The 23,585-nt window shown below is 37.0% G+C and overlaps 1 protein-coding gene and 1 pseudogene across 1 annotated transcript in view; one reads left to right on the top strand and one right to left on the bottom strand.

Annotated features, from left to right (window-relative positions):
• Positions 1–23,156, bottom strand: part of CHM (CHM Rab escort protein) — a 166,526-nt gene extending 143,370 nt beyond the window's left edge. Inside the window, exons 1-2 of the mRNA XM_077146388.1 lie at positions 23,019–23,156; positions 15,770–15,811 (exon numbers count right to left, since the gene is read on the bottom strand). Of these exons, the coding sequence (XP_077002503.1) occupies positions 15,770–15,811; positions 23,019–23,144 (168 nt within the window). The 5' untranslated portion in view covers positions 23,145–23,156. The remainder of the gene's footprint in view (positions 1–15,769; positions 15,812–23,018) is intronic.
• On the top strand, positions 3,558–7,933 carry LOC143670948 (DDB1- and CUL4-associated factor 13 pseudogene; annotated as a pseudogene).
• Positions 23,157–23,585: the final 429 nt, after the last annotated feature.

Genomic DNA, 23,585 nt, shown 5'->3' with positions numbered 1-23,585 from the left:
GAAGACTACAGGAAGAAGAGAAGAAAAAAAAAAAGTAGGTTGGAACATTTCTGGCAAAGGGTGAGTGAAAGGAAGAGAGAATCAAAAGATGATGCTTAAAAGAGTGGTTGGAGCCAAACTGTTGAGTCTGAACCTGAATTTGGAAGCAACAGGTGCACTTAAAAGGATTTTAGCCAGAAGAGCACGGTCAAACCAATTTCAAAAAATACCTCTAGGGTGGGCCACAGTGGCTCAGCAGGCAGACTTCTCACCTGCCATGCCAGAGCCCTGGGTTCTGTTCCTGGTGTCTGCCCATGCAAAAAAAAGAAGAAAACAAAAAACATATCTCTAGTGGGAGGTGCAAGGGTATTTCAATGGTAGAATTCTCGCCTGCCAAGCAGGAGACTCAGATTCGATTCCCAGTCCATGCACCTCCCAAAAAACAAACAAAAAACATCTCTAGTCAGATCATGGAGGCTGAAAGAAATGTGGAACTTTTTTTAGTTTAGTTTTGTTGTTTCATTCTCATTTAGAAAAACTTAATATTTGGGGGTGTGCTGCTTTGAAAGGATTTATGTACCCTAGAACAGCCATGCCTTAATCCTAATCCCATTTTTTAAAGGCAGCTGTTTCTTCTAATCCCTATTCAGTACTGTATGTTGGAAACTTTAATTAGATTATCTCCATGGAGATGTGACTCAATCATGTATGGGTATCAAACTTGATTAGGCGGAGACAGTCTCCACCCAATCCACATGGGTCTTAATTAATTTACTGGAATCCTATAAAAGAAGCATTTTGGGGAAAGTTTCAGAACGCTGCAGAACTACAAAGCACACAGTCCACCAGCCAGCAACCTTTGGAGATTCTGAGAGAGCAAAGAAGGACAAGAGAACACTGCAGAACCACGAAGCAGAAAGTTCACCAGTCAGCGACTTTTTGAGATGAAGAAGGAAAATGCCTCCCGGGGAACCTCACGAAACAAGAGGCTTAGAGAGAAAGCCAGCAGATGCCACCATGTTCGCCATGTGCCCTTCCAACTGAGAGAAACACTGAACGTCATCAGCATTCTTGAACCAAGGTATCTTTCCCTGGATGCCTTAAATTGGACTTGTTTTAATTGGGATATTTTCTCGGCCTTAGGACTGTAAACTAGCAACTTAAGTTCCCCTTTTAAAAAGTCATTCTGTTTCTGGTATATTGTATTCCTGCAGCTAGCAAACTAGAACAGGGGGCATATCAATAATTTGGCAAAATAAATAAAATGGCTACTTATTTTGCTTAAATTAATATTTATAAACTCAATTTTATTAGAACTTGATTTATTTCTAAATAAAAACCTTTTATAACACTTGGCACCATAAAAAATCAACTCCTTCTAAATCATTACTCAAATTCATACAACTTCCTTATGAGGCATATAAAAGCAAACATATAAAGGCTTACAATGAGTTATACCATCTTTCCCACAGGAAAAGCTAGTCATGAGCTAACAATACTTACCTAGATTAGAGTCAAATCACACAGCCTTACATGAGCAATACTCTTTAAAATGTGTGAGCATAAATATACACATATTTTCAACTGTAAAATGAGGTTACTAATACATCTCATAGAGTATAGTAAGAAATACGCACAAATCATATAAAACACCTTACACAGTGCCTCCTGGCATGTCACCAACATTCAATTAATGTTCAATTCAATTAATGTTGGTTCTCTTCCCTTCTCCTCTCGCCTGTTCATTAAGGTTAGTTATTTGGGGAAAAAAATGGCTATCACTGGTTTACTATTTATTTATCTTATCCTCAAAGATATAACGACTTGAAATTTTTTTAACTCCAATACCCTTTACTCTATGTACACTATAGACATTCATCAAACATTTACTATCATTTAAACATTTCATATTATTATATATGATTATTAAATTCATTACAAAGGCTGCACCAAAGAACTTACTCTGCCAATGGATTATAGCAAAAACATATAGCTCTGATGCAAAACCAACAACTTTCATGGGCAAGTCATTTTTATCATGCACAGGTAAGTATTAGGTATTAGTCAGTATTTCATAACAGTTCTTAATGAAAAATACCACAGCTTGCTACAATGTCCAGTTTGCTACATCATGGCCTTCTCAGTTGAGGTTTTGTTATAAAGTTGGCAACCAGAAAAAATACATTAGATGCTTTTGGAATGTTAAATATCATATATCCAACTTGCATAGACCCAGCTTTATGTAATTTTCTAAAATCTATCCAGATAAAATAGTGCTGTTTCATTATCAAATGAAGGAGCTAGGTTCAAATCAGAACCAAAAAGATATAAAATTAATATTCTCAAAAATCTTATCTACAATATTTTATAGGAATGAAACAATTATTCATTCATTTTTCAAAATCTTTTTAATCGAAATCTTTAACGCCGAACTTCATCACTTAAAACTGCAGTATTTAGGTTATTGTCCATTATATACTCTTAAAAATGTGTTAGTATATGGAATTGATTTTTCCTAACACTATACGTACATAAATTAAATTACTTACAGTACTCCCAGCATATCAAACAATAAATAATAGATCCCTCTGACAGGACTTTGAGGACCTGGCAAAGTTCAAGTGCTTTCAGCCCAAATCATATGAAATTGTAAATCACTTTTTATTTTATAGAACACTTCAAAATGGATTCCTGCTTTCTATCTTGAAAGTCATTTCATGTGTTATTTATAACTACTGAAGATCAGAATGGAAAAAAAAATTACATGGAACTAGAAAATGTACTGTGACTGCTTTTATAAAGATTTTTTAGGAAAAAAATAGTATTTCTGGCAAGAAAAAAATGTATGACTACAACAAACTTTTAGAGAGTTACAACCTTTATTTAACTTTATACATCCCATATACAGACCTTCTGCACCAACGGAAACAAAGCATAAGCCACGTTAGGTGCAGAACTGACTAACGGAGAAATGCAAAGGTAAGAGATTACATACTTAACTCATGTTACCACCACTGAAATAAAATGCACCACAATATTAGACAGACACTGCATTTAAACTCAGGTTCAGTTTTGTTGATTCTTATCTTAAATGTTAAACTGTCACTTTGTATCCCAAGCCTTACAGACAAAAACATTGTTTTTAAATTGACAATTATTTTAATTCCCTTTGGTCTCCCACAAAATACAGAACATATTAGTAAACACAGTAATTTAAAATCTATGCATTTTTTTCCTCATAGGAGAAAATATTATTATAAATATGTATGTAATTTTTGGAACTTGAGAAAAAATATATTATCTTTAACTTGCAAAACTGTTAAAAATTTAATCTAGTGTAAGCTTTTAAGAGAGGATAATAATAAAAACAATGTTTCCATTTCATAGTACTGAACTAAAACCTAGCTTATTGTTTTCAGGTTTATCACTAAATAGTTGTGACCTCAGACAAGTCATTCAGCTTCCTTATAAATAAAATGAAGTGACCCTTAAGATTTGTTTCAAACTGTCAATGTGAGATCAACAAGTTGGCTTCTATTCTTGGGCAAATGACAACTTAAAAATAGGATTTGGGGAAGATGGCAGCAGCAGCAAAGTTTTTGAATCTCCCCCCAGTGCCCCATAAAAACAGACACTGCAACCAGGATACCAAAACCAAACACCTAGAGACAACGTCTACAACAAAGGTAGATGATAAGATGCCACTATGAATCCCCAAATAAAGTGGATGGGTACAAAACACCAAGAACCATAAGAGCACAGGGTATCAGAAAATGTGCAAAAAAACATGAAGAGAAGGACAAAGAGATTTGTAATAGCCCTGAGTCAGAAAACTCAATATTACTATCAGGCCCTCAGACTAGAAAGCTTGGCAGACCATCCTAAGAACAGTAGGAGAAAATAGGAAGTGACTTTGCAGGCTCAGACTTGTGGGTGAGTGCAAAGGGATGCCTGGAAGTGCTAGAGTGGTCAGAGGGTATAAGCCCTATCAACTTATGAAACTAACAAGCCAAAGTCCCCTTATTAGACAAATTCCTGCACTGAGGATAACTGTTAGGAAATGAATCTAAATTGAGCAGAACAGAGAAAACAAGAACAAAGGAAAGAGAAGGTCCAAACAAAACTGAAAAGAGGTAAAAGAGCCAGAAGATCACAGATATCAAGCCATATTTCTCTGTCATTTTGTGAAAAAACAGGAGAGGAAGATCTAACAGTAAAGTTAGAAAAGCTATCCTTATCCATTCTCCCCATTAAAACACAGAGAAAACTCATCTCACTTAAAAATGAGCAATACATAAGGATCTCTGATGAATCCCATTCAATGTACAGTAAGAAAAAAGAAAAGGAGTAAAATAACATCCCAAAATACAATGAAAGTGCCACAAAGATATGCTCACAAATTAGGTAACTATAACCTAACTATGGTAAAAGAAAAAAATCATTTCAGAAATTAAACATAACTAAAAGGAACACAAAAACAAAGAAACACAATGGATAAATGCCTGAAGAAAATTAGAAGAAGCAAAGGAGAGTGTGATGAAGGGATTGTGGTTATATGTTAAAAGGTAAGCCCTTGTATTACAGATAGGTAATACAATAATTACATATGAAATGATCTGGTATGATATGATTTGCCTCGAAATAATCCAAGGTTGAATGATGAAATGAGAGAAGGCAGGGGTACATGTTAGGTCTCAGAAATAGAATTCTAAGAGACGGAACCTGGACAACTATGTCTGCAAAACAAAGCTGGACTTACAGAGAGTTTCAAGAAACTATGATCCTACCTTACATCCTTTTGAGGTCCACAAGAATATATAAGAGCTTTAAATGCTACTAAACTGAAACAGGTATTTACAAAACCATTCTTTGCTTACCTGGATGGTACCAAGATAGAGTCAATTGCTTGTCAAAGCATCCAAACAACCTGGCTGCAGTCCTTTCTAGGGCAGGTGATGGAGAAGTTAGATTTGGAATTTGACTAAAGGAAAATGTATCTGTACAATACAAGCACATAAAGGTTTTGTCCAAGGAATATGTATTTGCTTTTGTGGAACTTCTTTTTTTTTTTTTTTTACTATTGGTGATGACAAACTGTAAAGCACTGGAAAACAGACAGACCAGGCTAAGGAGAAGAGGAAGAGCCACTACATAACAGTGTTAGGAATATAGTATATACCAGAATTGATCATCACTGGAAAGAAACTATTTTTGCCACATGTGGACAGCAAGTAGATATTTGGAATGAACAAAGAACCAATCCTATATGTTCAATGACCTGGGGATTTGACAGTATACATGGTGTTAAATTTAACCCAACTGGGACATTTCTCTTGGGAAGTTGTACTTCTGACAATATAGTACTACATAATATGAGGCAAGCTACTCCTCTGAAAAATATCTTAGATATGAGAACAAATGCAATCTTTTGGAACTCTATGGAAGCTTTCATTTCTACTGCAGTGAATGAAGATTACAACTTTTATACTTTTGATATGCGGGCATTTGACACTCCTGTAATAGTACACATGGATCATGTATCTGTGGTATTTGATGTGGATTACTCTCCCACCAAGAAAGAGTTTGTATCAGAGAAATCTTCACACACATACAGTCTATACATGGTGTACAATCAGCAGCTCACGATATCATTACATAATTGTGTATTCACCACCACGATCATTTTTTAGAATGTCTGTATCACTCTAGAAAAAGGCATGAAAACAAAAAAAGAAAAAATTCATGCACACCATACACCTTACCCCTTCCTCTCATTGACCACTAGTGTTTCCATCTATCTAATTTATTTTACCCTTTGTCCCTCTATTATTTGTTTATTTTTTTATCCATATTTTTTACTCATCTGTCCATACCCTGGATATAAGGAGCATCAGTGTGTCAGGTAGTTTAATCAATCTATTCAAATATTTCCTGTGGACAAAAGTCAAAGTAGGGAAGTTTATCACACAAAGTAAATGCAGTATGTTATCTGCGTAAAATGGACTTCTGATAGCAAGTGCATTCTGTGTGGATCTGGTGAAATGAACATTCATCAGTGGAAAGCTAATGCTTCTAAAAAGCTGGATACGACATCACAAGAAAAAGCAGCCAAGGGTCATAATCAGAAGTTGGAGAAATTTCAATATCATCCTCGGATAAAACATTTAACTCATCACCAACATCTACCAAAATCTATATACAGCCAGATTCAAGAGCAGTGCATGATGAAAGAAGCATGTCATGAGGAAGTAAATCATCATAAGCATAGAAGGCCTGGATCTGTGCCATTATGTCATAGGAGAAGAAACACACAGTAGCAAGTCTGACATAATATTTGGTATTCCTACGAACCCTAATGTATAATTACTTGATATATTTAGATGTGAAAACTCTACAAATAAGAGTATGGCTCTAGCTTAATATCAGACATTTCAGTTATATGTATAGAACTTTATCACTGCTCATTTTAGCTACTCTGAAAAACTATCCTTAAAAGTAATCTGGTTGCCAGGACTATTCAACATTTTATATTTTGATATGCCTAATTATTTTATATAATACTTGTAAACTAACTGAATTTCTGCTGTTAAGAATTGCAGTTATACTTTTCTCTGATCTGTTTGTTATACAGTAGACACTAAATATTTGAATTTACATTAAAACCAAACATCTCTTTGTTTTCCTAAATATTGGTTTGGATCATGATTGCTATGATTCTATGATTCCACATAACATTTAGAACTGTGTCAAAAATTTTTTTCAACCAAATTTATATTCTGACCTTTATATATACTTAACTTTTTGAAACTTTAAAAATGATTAGTTGGTATTTATATAACTTATAAATAATAATTATAATTTACAGTCAATTCAAATTAATAAAACATCCTTTTTCTCAGCATTGAAATTTTTATCCATTTCTGATCACTTATTTTCAATCTCAATAAACTCTAAATAGTTCTGTGTGACTTTTTTTTGGTCTTATATCAATAAAATTTTGCTATAAATATATGTAAGCCCAAATTTTAAGAAATTCTAAATAAAGAATGGCTAAAAAGAAACTCAAAGAAAAACTATGAATTGTTTAGGAATACATAACATATATTTGTAGTAAAAATATAAACAAATACACAAGGATGATAAAGATAAAAGTCTGGAGAGCAGGTGGTAATGCAGTTAGGGTGGGTACACAAGAGACTTCAACTCTATTGGTAAGATTTCATTTCTTAAGCTGGGTGTCCAGTCCATTATATTTTATATTTTCTTTGATGTCTTAAATATTTCATCAAATTGGAGAGGCAGGGCCAAGATGGCGGCTTAGTAAGGTACGTGTGTCTTAGTTCCTCCTCCAGAGCAACTACTAGGTGAACAGAAACAGTGCAGAACAGCTCCTGGGGCCACGGCAGGGAATAGACACACAGCGTACCCCAGTCTGGACTGGCTAGTCTGATTGCGAGACTCTGCTGCGGTGAGATCCCCAAGCGGTGCGCGATTCCCCGAGCAGTGGCAGCTGTGACGGCCGGAGCTCCTCCCTCCCTCCTTCCCGGGCCGACTGAGAGTCTCGGAGAGGCAAGTTTCCCAAGCCACGGCGGCCGGCGCCCCTCTTTTGCGGGCGGCTTCCTGGACCGGCTACGAGTCTCGGATCAGAGGGCTACCCAAGCCGCGGTGGCCGGCAACCGGCACCCCTCCCCTGCGGGCGGCTTCCTGGTCCGGTGGTGAGTTCCCCGAGCCGCGGAGGCCGGTGACCGACGCCCCTCCCCCTGGCGGCTTCCTGGTCTGGTGGCGAATTCCCCAGGCCGCGGTGGCCGGCGACCGACGCCCCTCCCCCGCGGGCGGCTTCCTGGTCCGGTGGCGAATTCTCCAGGCCGCAGAGGCCGGCGAACGACGACCCTCCCCCACGGGCAGCTTCGTGGTCCGGTGGCGAATTCCCCGGGCCGCTGTGGCCGGCGACTGATACCCCTCCAGGGAGAGGAGGGAATTTCCGACAGTGGCAGGGACTGGGTCCAACCAAACACCAATAGGGGAATTAATAAAGGAGCCACAGGGTCCCCTCAAGCCACGGTGGCTGACGCCCCCACCACGAGCGGCCCCCCGGACCAACTGAGAGAATTGGATCGGAAATCCCCAGGCCGCGGAGATCGGTGAACGGGGGGACCCCTTCCAAACACGTGAGACAAACGTGTGCCACAAGCGCCACCTACTGGGAAGGATAAGAAAAACAGAACCCAGAGATTTCACAGAAAAATCTTACAACCTTGTTGAGTTCGACACCCAGGGAAATCTGACTAAATGCCCAGACGCCAGCAGCAGAAGATAACGGTCCACGCTCAGAAGATTGAGAATATGGCCCAGTCAAAGGAACAAACCAATAGTTCAAATGAGATACAGGAGCTGAGAAAATTAATGCTGAATATACAAACAGAAATGGAAAACCTCTTCAAAAATGAAATTGATAAATTGAGGGAGGGCATGAAGAAGACATGGGCTGAACAAAAAGAAGAAATAGAAAAACTGAAAAAACAAATCACAGAACTTATGGAAGTGAAAGATAAAGTAGAAAAGATGGAAAAAACAATGGATACCTACAATGATAGATTTAAAGAGACAGAAGATAGAATTAGTGATTTGGAGGATGGAACATCTGAATTCCAAAAAGAAACAGAAACTATCGGGAAAAGAATGGAAAAATTTGAACAGGGGATCAGGGAACTCAAGGACAACATGAACCGCACAAATATACGTGTTGTGGGTGTCCCAGAAGGAGAAGAGAAGGGAAAAGGAGGAGAAAAACTAATGGAAGAAATTTTCACTGAAAATTTCCCAACTCTTATGAAAGACCTAAAATTACAGATCCAAGAAGTGCAGCGCACCCCAAAGTGATTAGATCCAAATAGGTGTTCTCCAAGACACTTACTAGTTAGAATGTCAGAGGTCAAAGAGAAAGAGAGGATCTTGAAATCAGCAAGAAAAAAACAATCCATCACATACAAGGGAAACCCAATAAGACTATGTTTAGATTTCTCAGCAGAAACCATGGAAGCTAGAAGACAGTGGGATGATATATTTAACTTACTAAAAGAGAAAAACTGCCAACCAAGACTCCTATATCCAGCAAAATTGTCCTTCAAAAATGAGGGAGAAATTAAAACATTCTCAGACAAAAAGTCACTGAGAGAATTTGTGACCAAGAGACCAGCTCTGCAAGAAATACTAAAGGGAGCACTAGAGTCAGATACAAAAAGACAGAAGAGAGAGGTATGGAGAAGAGTGTAGAAAGAAGGAAAGTCAGATATGATATATATAATACAAAAGGCATAATGTTAGAGGAAAATATTATCCAAACAGTGATAACACTAAATGTTAATGGACTGAATTCGCCAATCAAAAGACATAGATTGGCAGAATGGATTAAAAAACAGGATCCTTCTATATGCTGTCTACAGGAAACACATCTTAGACCCAAAGATAAACATAGGTTGAAAGTGAAAGGTTGGGAAAAGATATTTCATGTAAATAACAACCAGAAAAGAGCAGGAGTGGCTATACTAATATCCAACAAATTAGACTTCAAATGTAAAACAGTTAAAAGAAACAAAGAAGGACACTATATACTAATAAAAGGAACAATTAAACAAGAAGACATAACAATCATAAATATTTACGCACCGAACCAGAATGCCCCAAAATATGTGAGGAATACACTGCAAACACTGAAAAGGGAAATAGACTCATGTACCATAATAGTTGGAGAATTCAATTCACCACTCTCATCAATGGACAGAACATCTAGACAGAGGATCAATAAAGAAATAGAGAATCTGAATATTACTATAAATGAGCTAGACTTAATAGACATTTATAGGACATTACATCCCACAACAGCAGGATACACCTTTTTCTCATGTGCTCATGGATCATTCTCAAAGATAGTCCATATGCTGGGTCACAGAGCAAGTCTTAACAAAGTTAAAAAGACTGAAATCATACACAACACTTTCTCGGATCATAAAGGAATGAAGTTGAAAATCAATAACAGGCGGAGTGCCATAAAATTCACAAATACGTGGAGGCTCAACAACACACTCTTAAACAACGGGTGGGTCAAAGAAGAAATTGCAAGAGAAATTAGCAAATACCTCGAGGCGAATGAAAATGAAAACACAACATATCAAAACTTATTGGATGCAGCAAATGCAGTGCTAAGAGGGAAATTTATTGCCCTAAATGCCTATATCAGAAAAGAAGAAAAGGCAAAAATGCAGGAATTAACTGTCCACTTGGAAGAACTGGAGAAAGAACAGCAAACTAATCCCAAAGCAAGCAAAAGGAAAGAAATAACAAAGATTAGAGCAGAAATAAATGAAATTGAAAACATGAAAACAATAGAGAAAATCAATAAGACCAGAAGTTGGTTCTATGAGAAAATCAATAAGATTGATGGGCCCTTAGCAAGATTGACAAAAAGAAGAAGAGAGAGGATGCAAATAAATAAGATCAGAAATGGAAGAGGAGACATAACTACTGACCTCACAGAAATAAAGGAGGTAATAACAGGATACTATGAACAACTTTACGCTAATAAAGGCAACAATTTAGATGAAATGGACGGGTTCCTGGAAAGACATGAACAACCAACTTTGACTCAAGAAGACATAGATGACCTCAACAAACCAATCACAAGTAAAGAAATTGAATTAGTCATTCAAAAGCTTCCTAAAAAGAAAAGTCCAGGACCACACGGCTTCACATGTGAATTCTATCAAATATTCCAGAAAGAATTAGTACCAACTCTCCTCAAACTCTTCAAAAAAATCGAAACGGAGGGAAAACTACCTAATTCATTCTATGAAGCCAACATCATCCTCATACCAAAACCAGGCAAAGATATTACAAAAAAAGAAAACTACAGGCCAATCTCTCTAATGAATATAAGATGCAAAAATCCTCAATAAATTCTAGCAAATCGTATCCAACGAAACATTAAAAGAATTATACATCATGACCAAGTAGGATTCATCCCAGGTATGCAAGGATGGTTCAACATAAGAAAATCAATTAATGTAATACACCATATCGACAAATCAAAGCAGAAACATCACATGATCATCTCGATGCAGAGAAGGCATTTGACAAGATTCAACATCCTTTCCTGTTGAAAACACTTCAAAAGATTGGAATACAAGGGAACTTCCTTAAAATGATAGAGGGAATATATGAAAAACCCACAGCTAATATCATCCTCAATGGGGAAAAATTGAAAACTTTCCCCCTAAGATCAGGAACAAGACAAGGATGTCCACTATCACCACTATTATTCAACATTGTGTTGGAGGTTCTAGCCAGAGCAATTAGACAAGAAAAAGAAATACAAGGCATCAAAATAGGAAAGGAAGAAGTAAAACTATCACTGTTTGCAGACGATATGATACTATACATCGAAAACCCGGAAAAAATCCACAACAAAACTACTAGAGCTAATAAATGAGTACAGCAAAGTAGCAGGTTACAAGATCAACATTCAAAAATCTGTAGCATTTCTATACATTAGTAATGAACAAGCTGAGGGGGAAATCAAGAAAGTAATCCTATTTACAATTGCAACTAAAAGAATGAAATACCTAGGAATAAATTTAACTAAAGAGACAAAAAACATATATAAAGAAAACTATAAAAAACTGTTAAAAGAAATCACAGAAGACCTAAATAGATGGAAGGGCATACCGTGTTCATGGATTGGAAGACTAAATATAGTTAAGATGTCAATCCTACCTAAATTGATTTACAGATTCAATGCAATACCAATCAAAATCCCAACAACTTATTTTTCAGAAATAGAAAAACCAATAAGCAAATTTATCTGGAAGGGCAGGGTGCCCCGAATTGCTAAAAACATCTTGAGGAAAAAAAACGAAGCTGGAGGTCTTGCACTGCCTGACTTTAAGGCATATTATGAAGCCACAGTGGTCAAAACAGCATGGTATTGGCATAAAGATAGATATATCGACCAATGGAATCGAATAGAGTGCTCAGATATAGACCCTCTCATCTATGGTCATTTGATCTTTGATAAGGGAGTCAAGCCAACTCACCTGGGACAGAACAGTCTCTTCAATAAATGGTGCCTAGAGAACTGGATATTCATATGCAAAAGAATGAAAGAAGACCCATATCTCATACCCTATACAAAGTTAACTCAAAATGGATCAAAGATCTAAACATTAGGTCTAAGACCATAAAACAGTTAGAGGAAAATGTAGGGAGATATCTTATGAATCTTACAATTGGAGGCGATTTTATGGACCTTAAACCTAAAGCAAGAGCACTGAAGAAGGAAATAAATAAATGGGAACTGCTCAAAATTAAACACTTTTGTGCATCAAAGAACTTCATCAAGAAAGCAGAAAGACAGCCTACACAATGGGAGACAATATTTGGAAATGACATATCAGATAAAGGTCTAGTATCCAGAATTTATAAAGAGATTGTTCAACTCAACAACAAAAAGACAGCCAACCCAATTACAAAATGGGAAAAAGACTTGAACAGACACCTCTCAGAAGAGGAAATACAAATGGCCAAAAGGCACATGAAGAGATGCTCAATGTCCCTGGCCATTAGAGAAATGCAAATCAAAACCACAATGAGATATCATCTCACACCCACCAGAATGGCCATTATCAACAAAACAGAAAATGACAAGTGCTGGAGAGGATGCGGAGAAAGAGGCACACTTATCCACTGTTGGTGGGAATGTCAAATGGTGCAACCACTGTGGAAGGCAGTTTGGCGGTTCCTCAAAAAGCTGAATATAGAATTGCCATACAACCCGGCAATACCATTGCTGGGAATCTACTCAAAGGAATTAAGGGCAAAAACTCAAATGGACATTTGCACACCAATGTTTATAGCAGCGTTATTTACAATTGCAAAGAGATGGAAACAGCCAAAATGTCCATCAACAGACGAGTGGCTAAACAAACTGTGGTATATACATATGATGGAATATTATGCAGCTTTAAGACAGGATAAACTTATGAAGCATGTAATAACATGGATGGACCTAGAGAACATTATGCTGAATGAGTCTAGCCAAAAACTAAAAGACAAATACTGTATGGTCCCAATGATGTGAATCAACATTCGAGAATAAACTTGGAATATGTCATTGGTAACAGAGTCCAGCAGGAGTTAGAAACAGGGTAAGATAATGGGTAATTGGAGTGATGGGATACAGACTGTGCAACAGGACTAGATACAAAAACTCAAAAATGGACAGCACAATAATACCTAATTGTAAAGTAATCATGTTAAAACACTGAATGAAGCTGCATCCGAGCTATAGGTTTTTGTTTTGTTTTGTTTTGTTTTGTTTTTACTATTATTACTTTTATTTTTTTTCTCTATATTAACATTCTATATCTTTTTCGGTTGTGTTGGTAGTTCTTCTAAACCGATGCAAATGTACTAAGAAACGATGATCATGCATCTATGTGATGATGTTAAGAATTAATGATTGCATATGTAGAATGGTATGATTTCTAAATGTTGGGTTAATTTCTTTTTTTTCGTTAATTAATAAAAAAATATTTCATCATATTTTTCTGAAAGGAGTAGAGATCACAGGCCTATAAAATATAAACTATGACCTTTTAATCCTAGTGGTCTATTGTTGGTCTCAGACTGCTTGATTCTCAAGGTGAACCAAGTTGTCTTGTACACCTATACTACAGATAATTTGGATATGGTTTCAAATAAAATAAGTGAATATTAATCTAAAAACATGAGCTATGGTGTCAATTTGAGCCCTTCATGAAGCAGATGCCTACATGGGATTAGACATGTGAGAGATTAATTGGAAGGAATTGCCTGTGAAGGATAAAGTAGAGGGAACAGGAGTAGACAGGTAAAGCCTTCAGACAGTATTGCAGGTTTGACATCTGTAATGAGAGGATGAGAGGGGAAGGATGGATGACTGGGTAGGAAGATTGTCAAACTGCAGTGCAGTTCTAAGAAAATTTCATTCAAACCTAATGGGGAGACCTCAAGCCAAAACTGCCCATTAAAGAAGTCCTACATCTTGTAGGGATTAGCCAGTACTAGTCTACTGTGCTTAGTCACTGACTGGGAACAGCCCAGGGAATGTGTAGGCTTGGGGAGAATGTGGTGATGAATCCAGAGGGGCAATAACTCTGTCAACCATACTCCCCTCAAAAGAGATCTGAACAGCACATTTCTGTGGTGGCCACAACTACCCACGTTCATACTAAGCATCACATATGCTTTAATACCTTGGTGTATTCCATGGAGGAAACCTCAATTGGCTGAACAGGTACACAGAATTTTATACCTATACTAAACTTGACGTAAGTGAAAGTGCATTTCATTTGAAAAGTGCTATTGAAATGTTGGTCGTAATTGATATTAAAAACTGTCATGAAGCTTAGCCTACCTATAGGTATGCCTAAGAGTTACTTCTGGAGGACCTCTTTTGTTGCTCAGATGTGGCCTCACTCTCTCTAAGCCCAACTGTGTAAATGAAATCATTGCTCTTCCCACTACATGGGACATGACATCCAGGGGTGAAGGTCTCCCTGGCGACATAGGAGATGACTTTCAGGGATGAGTCCAGCCTTGGCACCATGGGATCAATAATTTCATCCTGATCAAAAGGGGAAAAAGAAGTGTAACTAATAAAGTATCAGTGGCTGAGAGAGTTCAAATAGAGTCGAGAGGCTACTCTGGAGGTCACTCTTAGGCAAGTTTCTGTTAGACATTGCTACCTATCATAACTTACCAAATCCCAATCAAAACCACTCCAGCCAATCCTAAAGAACACCTAGGGCAATATATAAGATTCTATAAAGGTTTCATGCACTAGGGTAACTTTCCAGAAACCTACAACCTCCAGATGGGTTCCTAGACCAGATAAGCCCTGAAACCTCGAGGGGCCAGCCTCTCTAGAACATCAGCTAATTCCATCTCTCTAGCACATATTACTGACAACATACCCCTTCCAACATGAAAAAGTTAGAAAGGCCATGGCCCAAATACCCCTAAAGACTGGGAGAGAAAGATCAAGGTGATGGAGCTATACAGAGAAGGTAGGGTTTAACAAATAAATATGATTGCTGATTATTAAGTTGATATTTAGTTTCCAGTATCTTAGAATACTTTTACTTCCAGCTGCTAGAAGTAAAAACCTAAAATTGTAAAATTGTAACCCATATCAAACTCTGAAATCTGTTCTACAAGTAATTGTTGTGCTGTGATTTGAAATTTATTGCTTTTTTATTTATGTTATTTATCACAAAAAAGAAAAAAAAGTTGATTGTGATGATAAAAAAAGATTTATTCCTTCTAGCCTCCTATATTCTGGAGCAGCTAGAAGGAAAAATCTGAGAGAATGGTATAGTAGCCCATGACAAATCCTGGATCTGTCCTGTAACTACTTGTTGAAGAATGCTCTGAGAATTATTGCTTTTCTCTTTCTTTGCTTTGTATATGTGTTATATTACACAATTTAAAAAGTTAAAAAAAAAACCTGTCACATATTTGCAGTGAACATGGGAGAAAAAGGATCCAAGCACCGCACTTAATTTGAAATAAAACTTAGACTTATTCCTGGAAGAATATTTACTGAGGAGTTTAGTTATATATTTTCATGATTTTCTGCTAATTCCTTTGTCCTCCTCAAAAGTACAGAATGAAAATATCCCAATATTTAAGGAGAGTACCTTTTAAAATATACTTTTTTCTTGAAATATTTAAAAATATTTTGTCCATTGCTCACCTTCCATGCAGGAGACCCGGGTTCAATTCTTGGACCATGCACCTATAAAAAAAGAAAAAGCATATTTTGTCCATATGCGTGAATAAAACAATGTGACTCAAATTTTGATGGCATTAATATCAAAAAATTTATTTGATATCATAAAAATTTGATTAAATAAATAACAGCTACTGTAACTCAATGGGAACACTGGCCTGACAGAAAAAGGTATGTGAGAACACTACTGTTTTAGTTTGTAAAAGCTGCCAGAATACAATATACCAGAAATGGAACTGCTTTTTTTTTTAAATACCAAAAAAACACAAAACAAATGCACACATTCCTATTTTGATCATTCCGTTCTACAATCAGTAATTCACAATATCATCACATAGTTGCATATTCATCATCATGATCATTTCTTGGAACATTTGCATCTATTCAGAAAAAGAAATAAAACGAAAACAGAAAAAAAAATTTATACATACCATAACCCTTACCCCTCCCTTTCATTGATCACTAGCATTTCAAACTAAATTTATTTTAACATTTGTTCCCCCTATTATTTATTTGTATTCCATATGTTCTACTTGTCTGTTGACAAGGTAGATAAAAGGAGCATCAGATACAAGGTTTGGAACTGTTTTTCAAAAAGGGAATGTAAGTTGCAAGTTTACAGTTCTAAGGCCATGAAAATGTCCAAATTAAGGAAAGGCTATAAAAATGTCCAAACTAAGGCATTCAAAGAAACTTGGCTCAAGAAGGCCTTTGATGTTCAGGGTTTCTCTCTCAGCTGGAAAGGCACATGGTGACATCTGCCAGCTGCTTTCTCACCAGGCTTCTTTAACGTCTTCCCCAGGGGTATTTTCTCTTTCATCTCCAAAAATCTCTGGCTGTGTGGGCTCTGTTGGTTCTGGAGCTTTTTCCAAAATGATTTCCTCTTAAAGGGCTCCTGTATGCAACCCTACCTTGAATGGGTGGAGACACATCTAAATGGAAATCATCTAATCAAAAGTTAACAACCCATGATTCTTTGTGGAAAAAGAGGAAATGTCTTCAGATAGAGTATGGTGGCAAAGGATGTCTACACACTTAGGTTGGGTTGTTTGATGTATGAATAAGACGGTTTAAAAATGAACAGAGACAAACAAGTGCTAGAGAAAATGAGGAGAAAGAGATATACCTATTCACTGTCGGCAAGGAAAATGAGAGGTACAGCCCCTTGGAGGGCAGCGTGGTGGTTCCACAGGAGGTTAGGGATGGGTTTGTCATATGATCCTGAAATCGCTTTGTTCAGCATATACCTGAAGGAACTGAGTGTGAGAACACATATGGACATTTGCACACTGATGTTTATGGCAGCAGTGTTCCAGAGCCACAATGAATGGAGGTGGCCCAAGGGTACAACAACTGAGGAATAGAAGAGGAAACTATGGTGTATACATACAATGGACTACTGAGTGGCCACAGGAAGGAATGAAGTTGTGAAGCATGCAACTAGGAGAATGAACGTTAAGGACTAAATGTTGAATGAAATGTCAGGAAAAAAAGACAAATTTTATCATGCCTCAATCATATGCACTAAGTATAATATAATAACTCAGCGAACCAAAGTCGAGAGCATGGGTTATCAGGTTGGGGCCTACTGTAAAGGGTCCTAGACTGTAAGTTCTTACAGCAGTCACATATACTCAGGAGGTGTAACTGTTAATTCTAAATTCTGAGATACTCAGTTGTTTAGCATGTAACCTGGTCGGTCCAAGAAACTTCGGGTATTTATGTGACACCTGAAACTGAGAGTTAGAGCTCTGAAGCTATAAAAGTCAGCAGTACACCATACAGGAACTGTTTAAAAAGCTGAAAAAGGGATTAGACTTTGAGGAGAGATATAAATGAAGCTGATCTGGACAGGACTAAGGTATATCAGAATACAGGGTAAAAGATGATATCGTCCATATTTTAAAAACTCCAACTTCTGTGTGAGACTAAAGGGAGAGATGTTTATTTGGTGTAAAACTTATATTTTGGGTAGTGCATTTGCTAATTTAACTTGTGTGGTCTGTTTAGTTGAACACCATAAGTACATGGAATCTTGAATAGGGCATGAGATATTGTTGGTTTTTCCAGGTTGTTTTATGCTCTGATATATCTCAGAGTAATTTGGGCAGTAAATAAAGAAGTATTTGCAAGGTCCCCTTGGGGACTGGGGAAAAAGGAGAAAATATTCAACTTCCCCATTTGGAGAATTTCTGATATTGTCTCAAGCAGTGGGGACAACCAAATCAATAGGCTGAACCCACGATCTTAGGGTTCACCCCTATGAAACTTATTCCTGCAAAGGACAGGCTAAGCCTACTTAAAATTACGCTTAAGAGTCACCCCCCAGAGACCCTCTTTTGTTGCTCAGATGTGGCCTCTTCTCTAAGCCAACTCAGTGGGTGAACTCACTGCCCTCCCTCCTATAAGGGACATATGACTTCCAGGGGTGTAAATCTCCCTGGCAACATGGGACAGAAATTCTAGGATAAGCCAGGATCCAGCATCAAGGGATTGAGAAAGCCTTCTTGACCAAAAGGGGGAAGAAAGAAATGAGACAAAATAAAATTTCAGTGGCTGAGAGATTTCAAATAAAGTCGAATGGTTATCCTCAAGGTTATTCTTATGCATTATATAGATAACCCTTTTTAGTTTATGGTGGAGTGGAGTGGCTGGCGGGAAGTACCTGAAACTGTATGTTCCTGTAGCCTTGATTCTTGAACACAACTGCATAACTATTAGGCTTTTACAATGTGACTGTGTGGTTGTGAAAACCTTGTGTCTATTGCTCCTTTTATCTAGGGTATGGACATATGAGTAATAAAATATGGATAAAGAAGAAATGAATAATACGGGGAACAAAGGGCAAAATAAATTGGGTAGATGGAAATATTAGTGGTCAATGAGAGGGAGGGTTAAATTATATGGTATGTATGAGGGTTTTTTACCTTTTTATTTCTTTTTCTAGAGTGATGCAAATGTTCTAAAAAACGATCATGGTGATGAACACAGAAGTATGTGATGATATTCTGAACCACTGATTGTAAACCATGTATAAAATGTATATGTGAGAATTTATCAATAAAAAATATATTTTTTTTAAAAAAAGAATCCTAATATTGCAGCCACTGTGGAAAACAGTTTGACATTCCTCAAAAAATAAAAACAGAATTACTGCATGACCCAGCAATTCCACTTCTACGTATATACTCCAAAAAACTGAAAATAGGGACTCAAACAAATACTTATATACCAATGTTCACAGCAACATTACTCACAATAGCCAAAAGGTGGAAACAATTTGGGTATCCATCCATGAATGAATGGATGGATACAAAAAATGGTATATATATCCAGACAATGGAAATCTATTCAAACTTAAAAAGGAATAAAGCTCTGATACATACTACAACACAGATGAACCTTGAAAAATTTTGCTGAGTGAAATAAACCAGACACAAAAGGACAAATACTGTATGATTCCACTTTTAAGAAATATTAGAATAAGCAAATTCATAGAGATAGAGAGTAGATTAGAGGTTAGTACAAGCTATGGGGAGGGGAAAATAGGGAGTTAGTGCTCAGTAGATACAGAGTTTTTGTATGGGGTAAAGAAACCGTTTGAGGAATGGCTGGGGGTGATATTAGCAGAATATTGTTAATGAAATTAATTCCACTGAACCGTACAGTTAAAAATGGGATATTTTGTGCTATATATATATAAAACCACAATAAAGATTTAAGTTTAAAAAAAAAGGAAAGGGATTCAAACTGAATCTCTACAGGGCCTGCAGAAAACAAGAAGGATGCAATGAAAAGCCAACACTGCCTTAAGAACAGCCTTGGAGGTTTGACTATCAAAAAACTCAACATTTCCTGAGAACAGGCAATAAAGTAAAACTCACAAGGGCAGGAACGAGGATCTGAATAATTTATGGGTTTAATACCCAAATGAATGTTACTACACTAAAAAACCCCAGGCCATTTTGCTATTTGACGTAGGTTTGTACTTTAAGTATTTGTGTCTTCTCTTCCCTATACAGATAGGAGCTGTCACTTATTTCTCTAATAGTGTTCCTCCATAATAGTCTTTGCAGAAGTTGATAATATATCCTATTATCTTCTAACGCGATGGTTCTAATATGCTCTGAGTGTGCTAGAACATGTGCTAAATGAAGGGTCTGAGAGCCTCGCCTGTAAATGAAGCATGTCAATACTATCACATTGTTATTATAACTTCCACCTTGCCTGCTCTTCTGCTGGGTTGTTGGCTCTGTTGCATATTACAGATTACACAGGCTGCCAAATAAACCACCTCCAGTGAGGTTTTATGTTACTGGGACTATTTTTAACCTGAACCCAATGATGCTTCTCTAGAACCCACAGAATTATCATTCAAATGACTTGTTAAATGACAAAATATCCTGAACGTGACAATTGTGTACCCAAGCTAATGACCACTTTCTAGATATTTATCACAAATCCATTTTTGTTCTCTCCCTTGGGACTCCAAATGATCTTCCTTCCTCATTCCATTTTCTTCAGTTTTTCCCCATAGTTCATACTTTATCTCATTCCACTGCCTTTGGGTGTTCAACAGATATTTCCTGTATTTTGTGATCGAAAGGAAATGTGCTTAACTAAGATAATACTCAAACTTTATTTTTTGCCATAATCTCTTTAAAATATGATCTTAAGCAAAAGCTTTCACTTTTTATTATGGACTATGAGAAGAAATACAAATTAATCAAGGTTGAGGAAATTTTAAACATCCTCAAATGATTTTACTTGATGAGGATCAATTGTCTCTTGATGACATTTTAACTATAACTAAATCTGCTAAAAGAAAAATTGCATCTCCTAGCTTTTTTCATGTTTCCAATATATGAAAGATTGATTCTGCTTTTGTAAATAATTTTGAATATATGAAGTACTACTTTTCCTATAATTTACTCAAACTTGTCAATTTAGTAAAGCAAACACATATCAATGGCTACTTTCAGCGAACTATTTTAGAAATTATCCCAACCACATTAAAAATAATTCCAATTAAAGTAATGATTCCACTTTAAAAGTAGAATAATTGGATACAATAAAAAGCCATTTCTTAAATAATTGTAAATTCAAGCAACACGCTTGAAAAACCATGGAATGTGTTGACATTGAAAGATACGAAAAACTTAATTTTTAAGATTAACTTCGAATAATTTCTTCCCATACATTGAGAAATAACATTACACTCACTGGAAGAAATCTAAAATGTTTCTTTTTCTAAATATATCAGATGTCTCCTCATGGAATTTTCTTGATCAATCACAGTGTCTTTCTACTTCTTTCATAACAGACTCCAGCAGGATGTATTCCATAGTCTGAACTACAGCAGAAGCAAAATATTTGGTACAAAACTTAATAATTATAAGAATCAGCACTATTATCAGCTAAAATTTGAATCTAGATAATAAAAAAATCTCTTAATGATTTTAACAAAAGTTTAAAAACACCCCAATTTCCAAGGTAACAAAAAAGAAAGGCAAGAAACATAACCCAAGTAGGTCTAACAAGTATTCTAAAATAGTGTTCTCAGTTTTAGGATAGAATGGAGAGAATAAAATGAATAGTCTTTTGACTCCTTATAGCTCTCACAACACCTATCCATAGCAGCTACAAGCCTCCTTATCTGCAGCCATGCAGGTTTTTTTGTCCCTGCTGTTCTGTAAACAATTATCCAGGTACAACTAGAATAAAAGAATTTTTGGTTCAACACCTTAAAGGCTATCTAATTTACCCCACCTATATTCACAAATAAGGAAACTGAGCTTATGTCCCTGCTGTTCTGTCAACACTTATCCAGGTACAACTAGAATAAAAGAATTTTTGGTTCAATAACACCTTAAAAGCTATTTTATTTACCCCACTATATTCACAAATAAGGAAACTGAGCCTCAGTCAGATTTAGCGTCTGACCTTCCCCAAAGTCACACAACTAGTTAATGACCAAGCAAACCTAGCACCAACTTTTCCCAATTTCTGCTAATCTGGATCAGCATTTAGGGTCAGCACCACTGACAGTCCTTCTGGGGTTGGTGGACCTTTGGAAATTTACCAGCTGTGGGATCTCAAACAAATTAGAACCTTTCTAAGCCCTCTCTTCCTCTTCTGTAAAATGTAGAGAATAGTAGTACCTAGTTCAACAAGGTGGTTGTGAGGATTATTAAGGTTTGTAAAGTAATTACATCGATTAGCAAATAATAAACATTTAAAAAAAGGTAACTGTTTTTTTTTTTTTTTTTTTTACTCCCACCCTGGAAACATGGCTGCTCCTATTTGAGAAGACGACAAACCGACAAACTGAAATCTTTAGCAAAATGTACAGCGTTCCATTCCCTAAAACTTCTCCGGCCTACCATTCTGCAGACAAGAACAAACTCCACCCAACAACTTATTTCACCGCATCTAAAATTAACCCTTTACCATGTTAAGAAAAACGCAATGCCAATTTCTGCCAAAGATCTTCTGACAATTTATATGTCGAATTTGTCAACTAGAAATGCTGGGGTCTTTTTGACTCCACCCAAAACATGGAGAAAACAAGCGATGGAGAAACAAGGGGGAAGATAAGGTCACACACCTGAACTGGAACTCACAGAAGATTGTTCTCAGCACATTTGGTTGTGGGTTGATAGGTGAGCGGTAGAAAACAGGATGCTTACTTTCAGCGGTGCAAAACAGGAATAACTACGTCAACAAAAGAAAATCTGCTAGGCTTCTCAAAACGAAAGAAAAGTATCCGTTTCCTTGCCCCAGTAAATTAATAAGCACACGAGCAATGAAACATCTTTCTTGCAAAATTGAGGATTAAGCTGTGTCGGAACAATTTTTTGACTACACTACACCCTACATTATATAAACACACGAAAAATCCTAATAAATGGCAAGACAAAATGAATGGGAATACCACCTTGAAATCAACGAGGGAATCAGGTCATGACAAAGACGTCTCCACTGCTAAAATCCAGACCCTCTATTCTCATGACACTGCAAACCCACCTCCCTCTAAGGAAATAAAAGGAATCACTCGCAGCGACTGACCTCAGCAACTGGCATCGACCCCCACTCAAATAGCGCCAAACACCTCGGGTCCAAAAGCCTCTACCCGGAGCTACTAGGTCCCGCGCTGATTCCAATACTTCCTCCAACCCCTCCCATTGCTCGCACTCTGGCATTTCTCGCCAACCCTTTCCACCTTCAGGGACGGTAGGAACGAAATAGACTTCCTATACATAGCCGGAGCGTACCCAGGGCCACACATACCACTCCCTATTACGATCACATCAAACTCCGAAGGGAGACTATCCGCCATTTTAACAGGAAATGTGTCATGTGACTTGTGGAAGTGACATCATGTAGTAGACGCGGAAGGGAAAACAGTACACAAAGAATATTGTAGTTCCTCGGTGCAGGATCCAGGTTGGTGGGTAGAGTATTACACTTGAAATGTTTACGCGAACGTTAGAAAGTTCAATTTAAAAAAAAAGTTTAATTTTCCAGGTAGAGTACAGTAACGTGTTTATTCAGGAGGTTTGGGGTAGGAATGAAATGTAAATTTAAACCCCGGTGTGTAGGATGAATGTGGGAAAACTTTTGTGCCGTTGACAATGGTGAAGCAAGGATTGTTAGGAGACAGGGAGGGCGAACTGAAATTGAAAGGGAATCGCTCTGTGAACAAAGGAAATTGTCGTTCCAGCCTGTTAAACGGTAACCCCCAGCGTGTCTGTACTTTCCTTTTGGTTTTTCACACCGA

This window comes from Tamandua tetradactyla, chromosome X (assembly GCF_023851605.1).
Source record: "Tamandua tetradactyla isolate mTamTet1 chromosome X, mTamTet1.pri, whole genome shotgun sequence".
In the NCBI taxonomy this organism is placed as follows: Eukaryota; Metazoa; Chordata; class Mammalia; order Pilosa; family Myrmecophagidae; genus Tamandua; species Tamandua tetradactyla.
The sequence above is the reverse complement of the archived record's forward strand: the minus strand, read 5'-3'. Positions and strand labels throughout refer to the sequence as shown.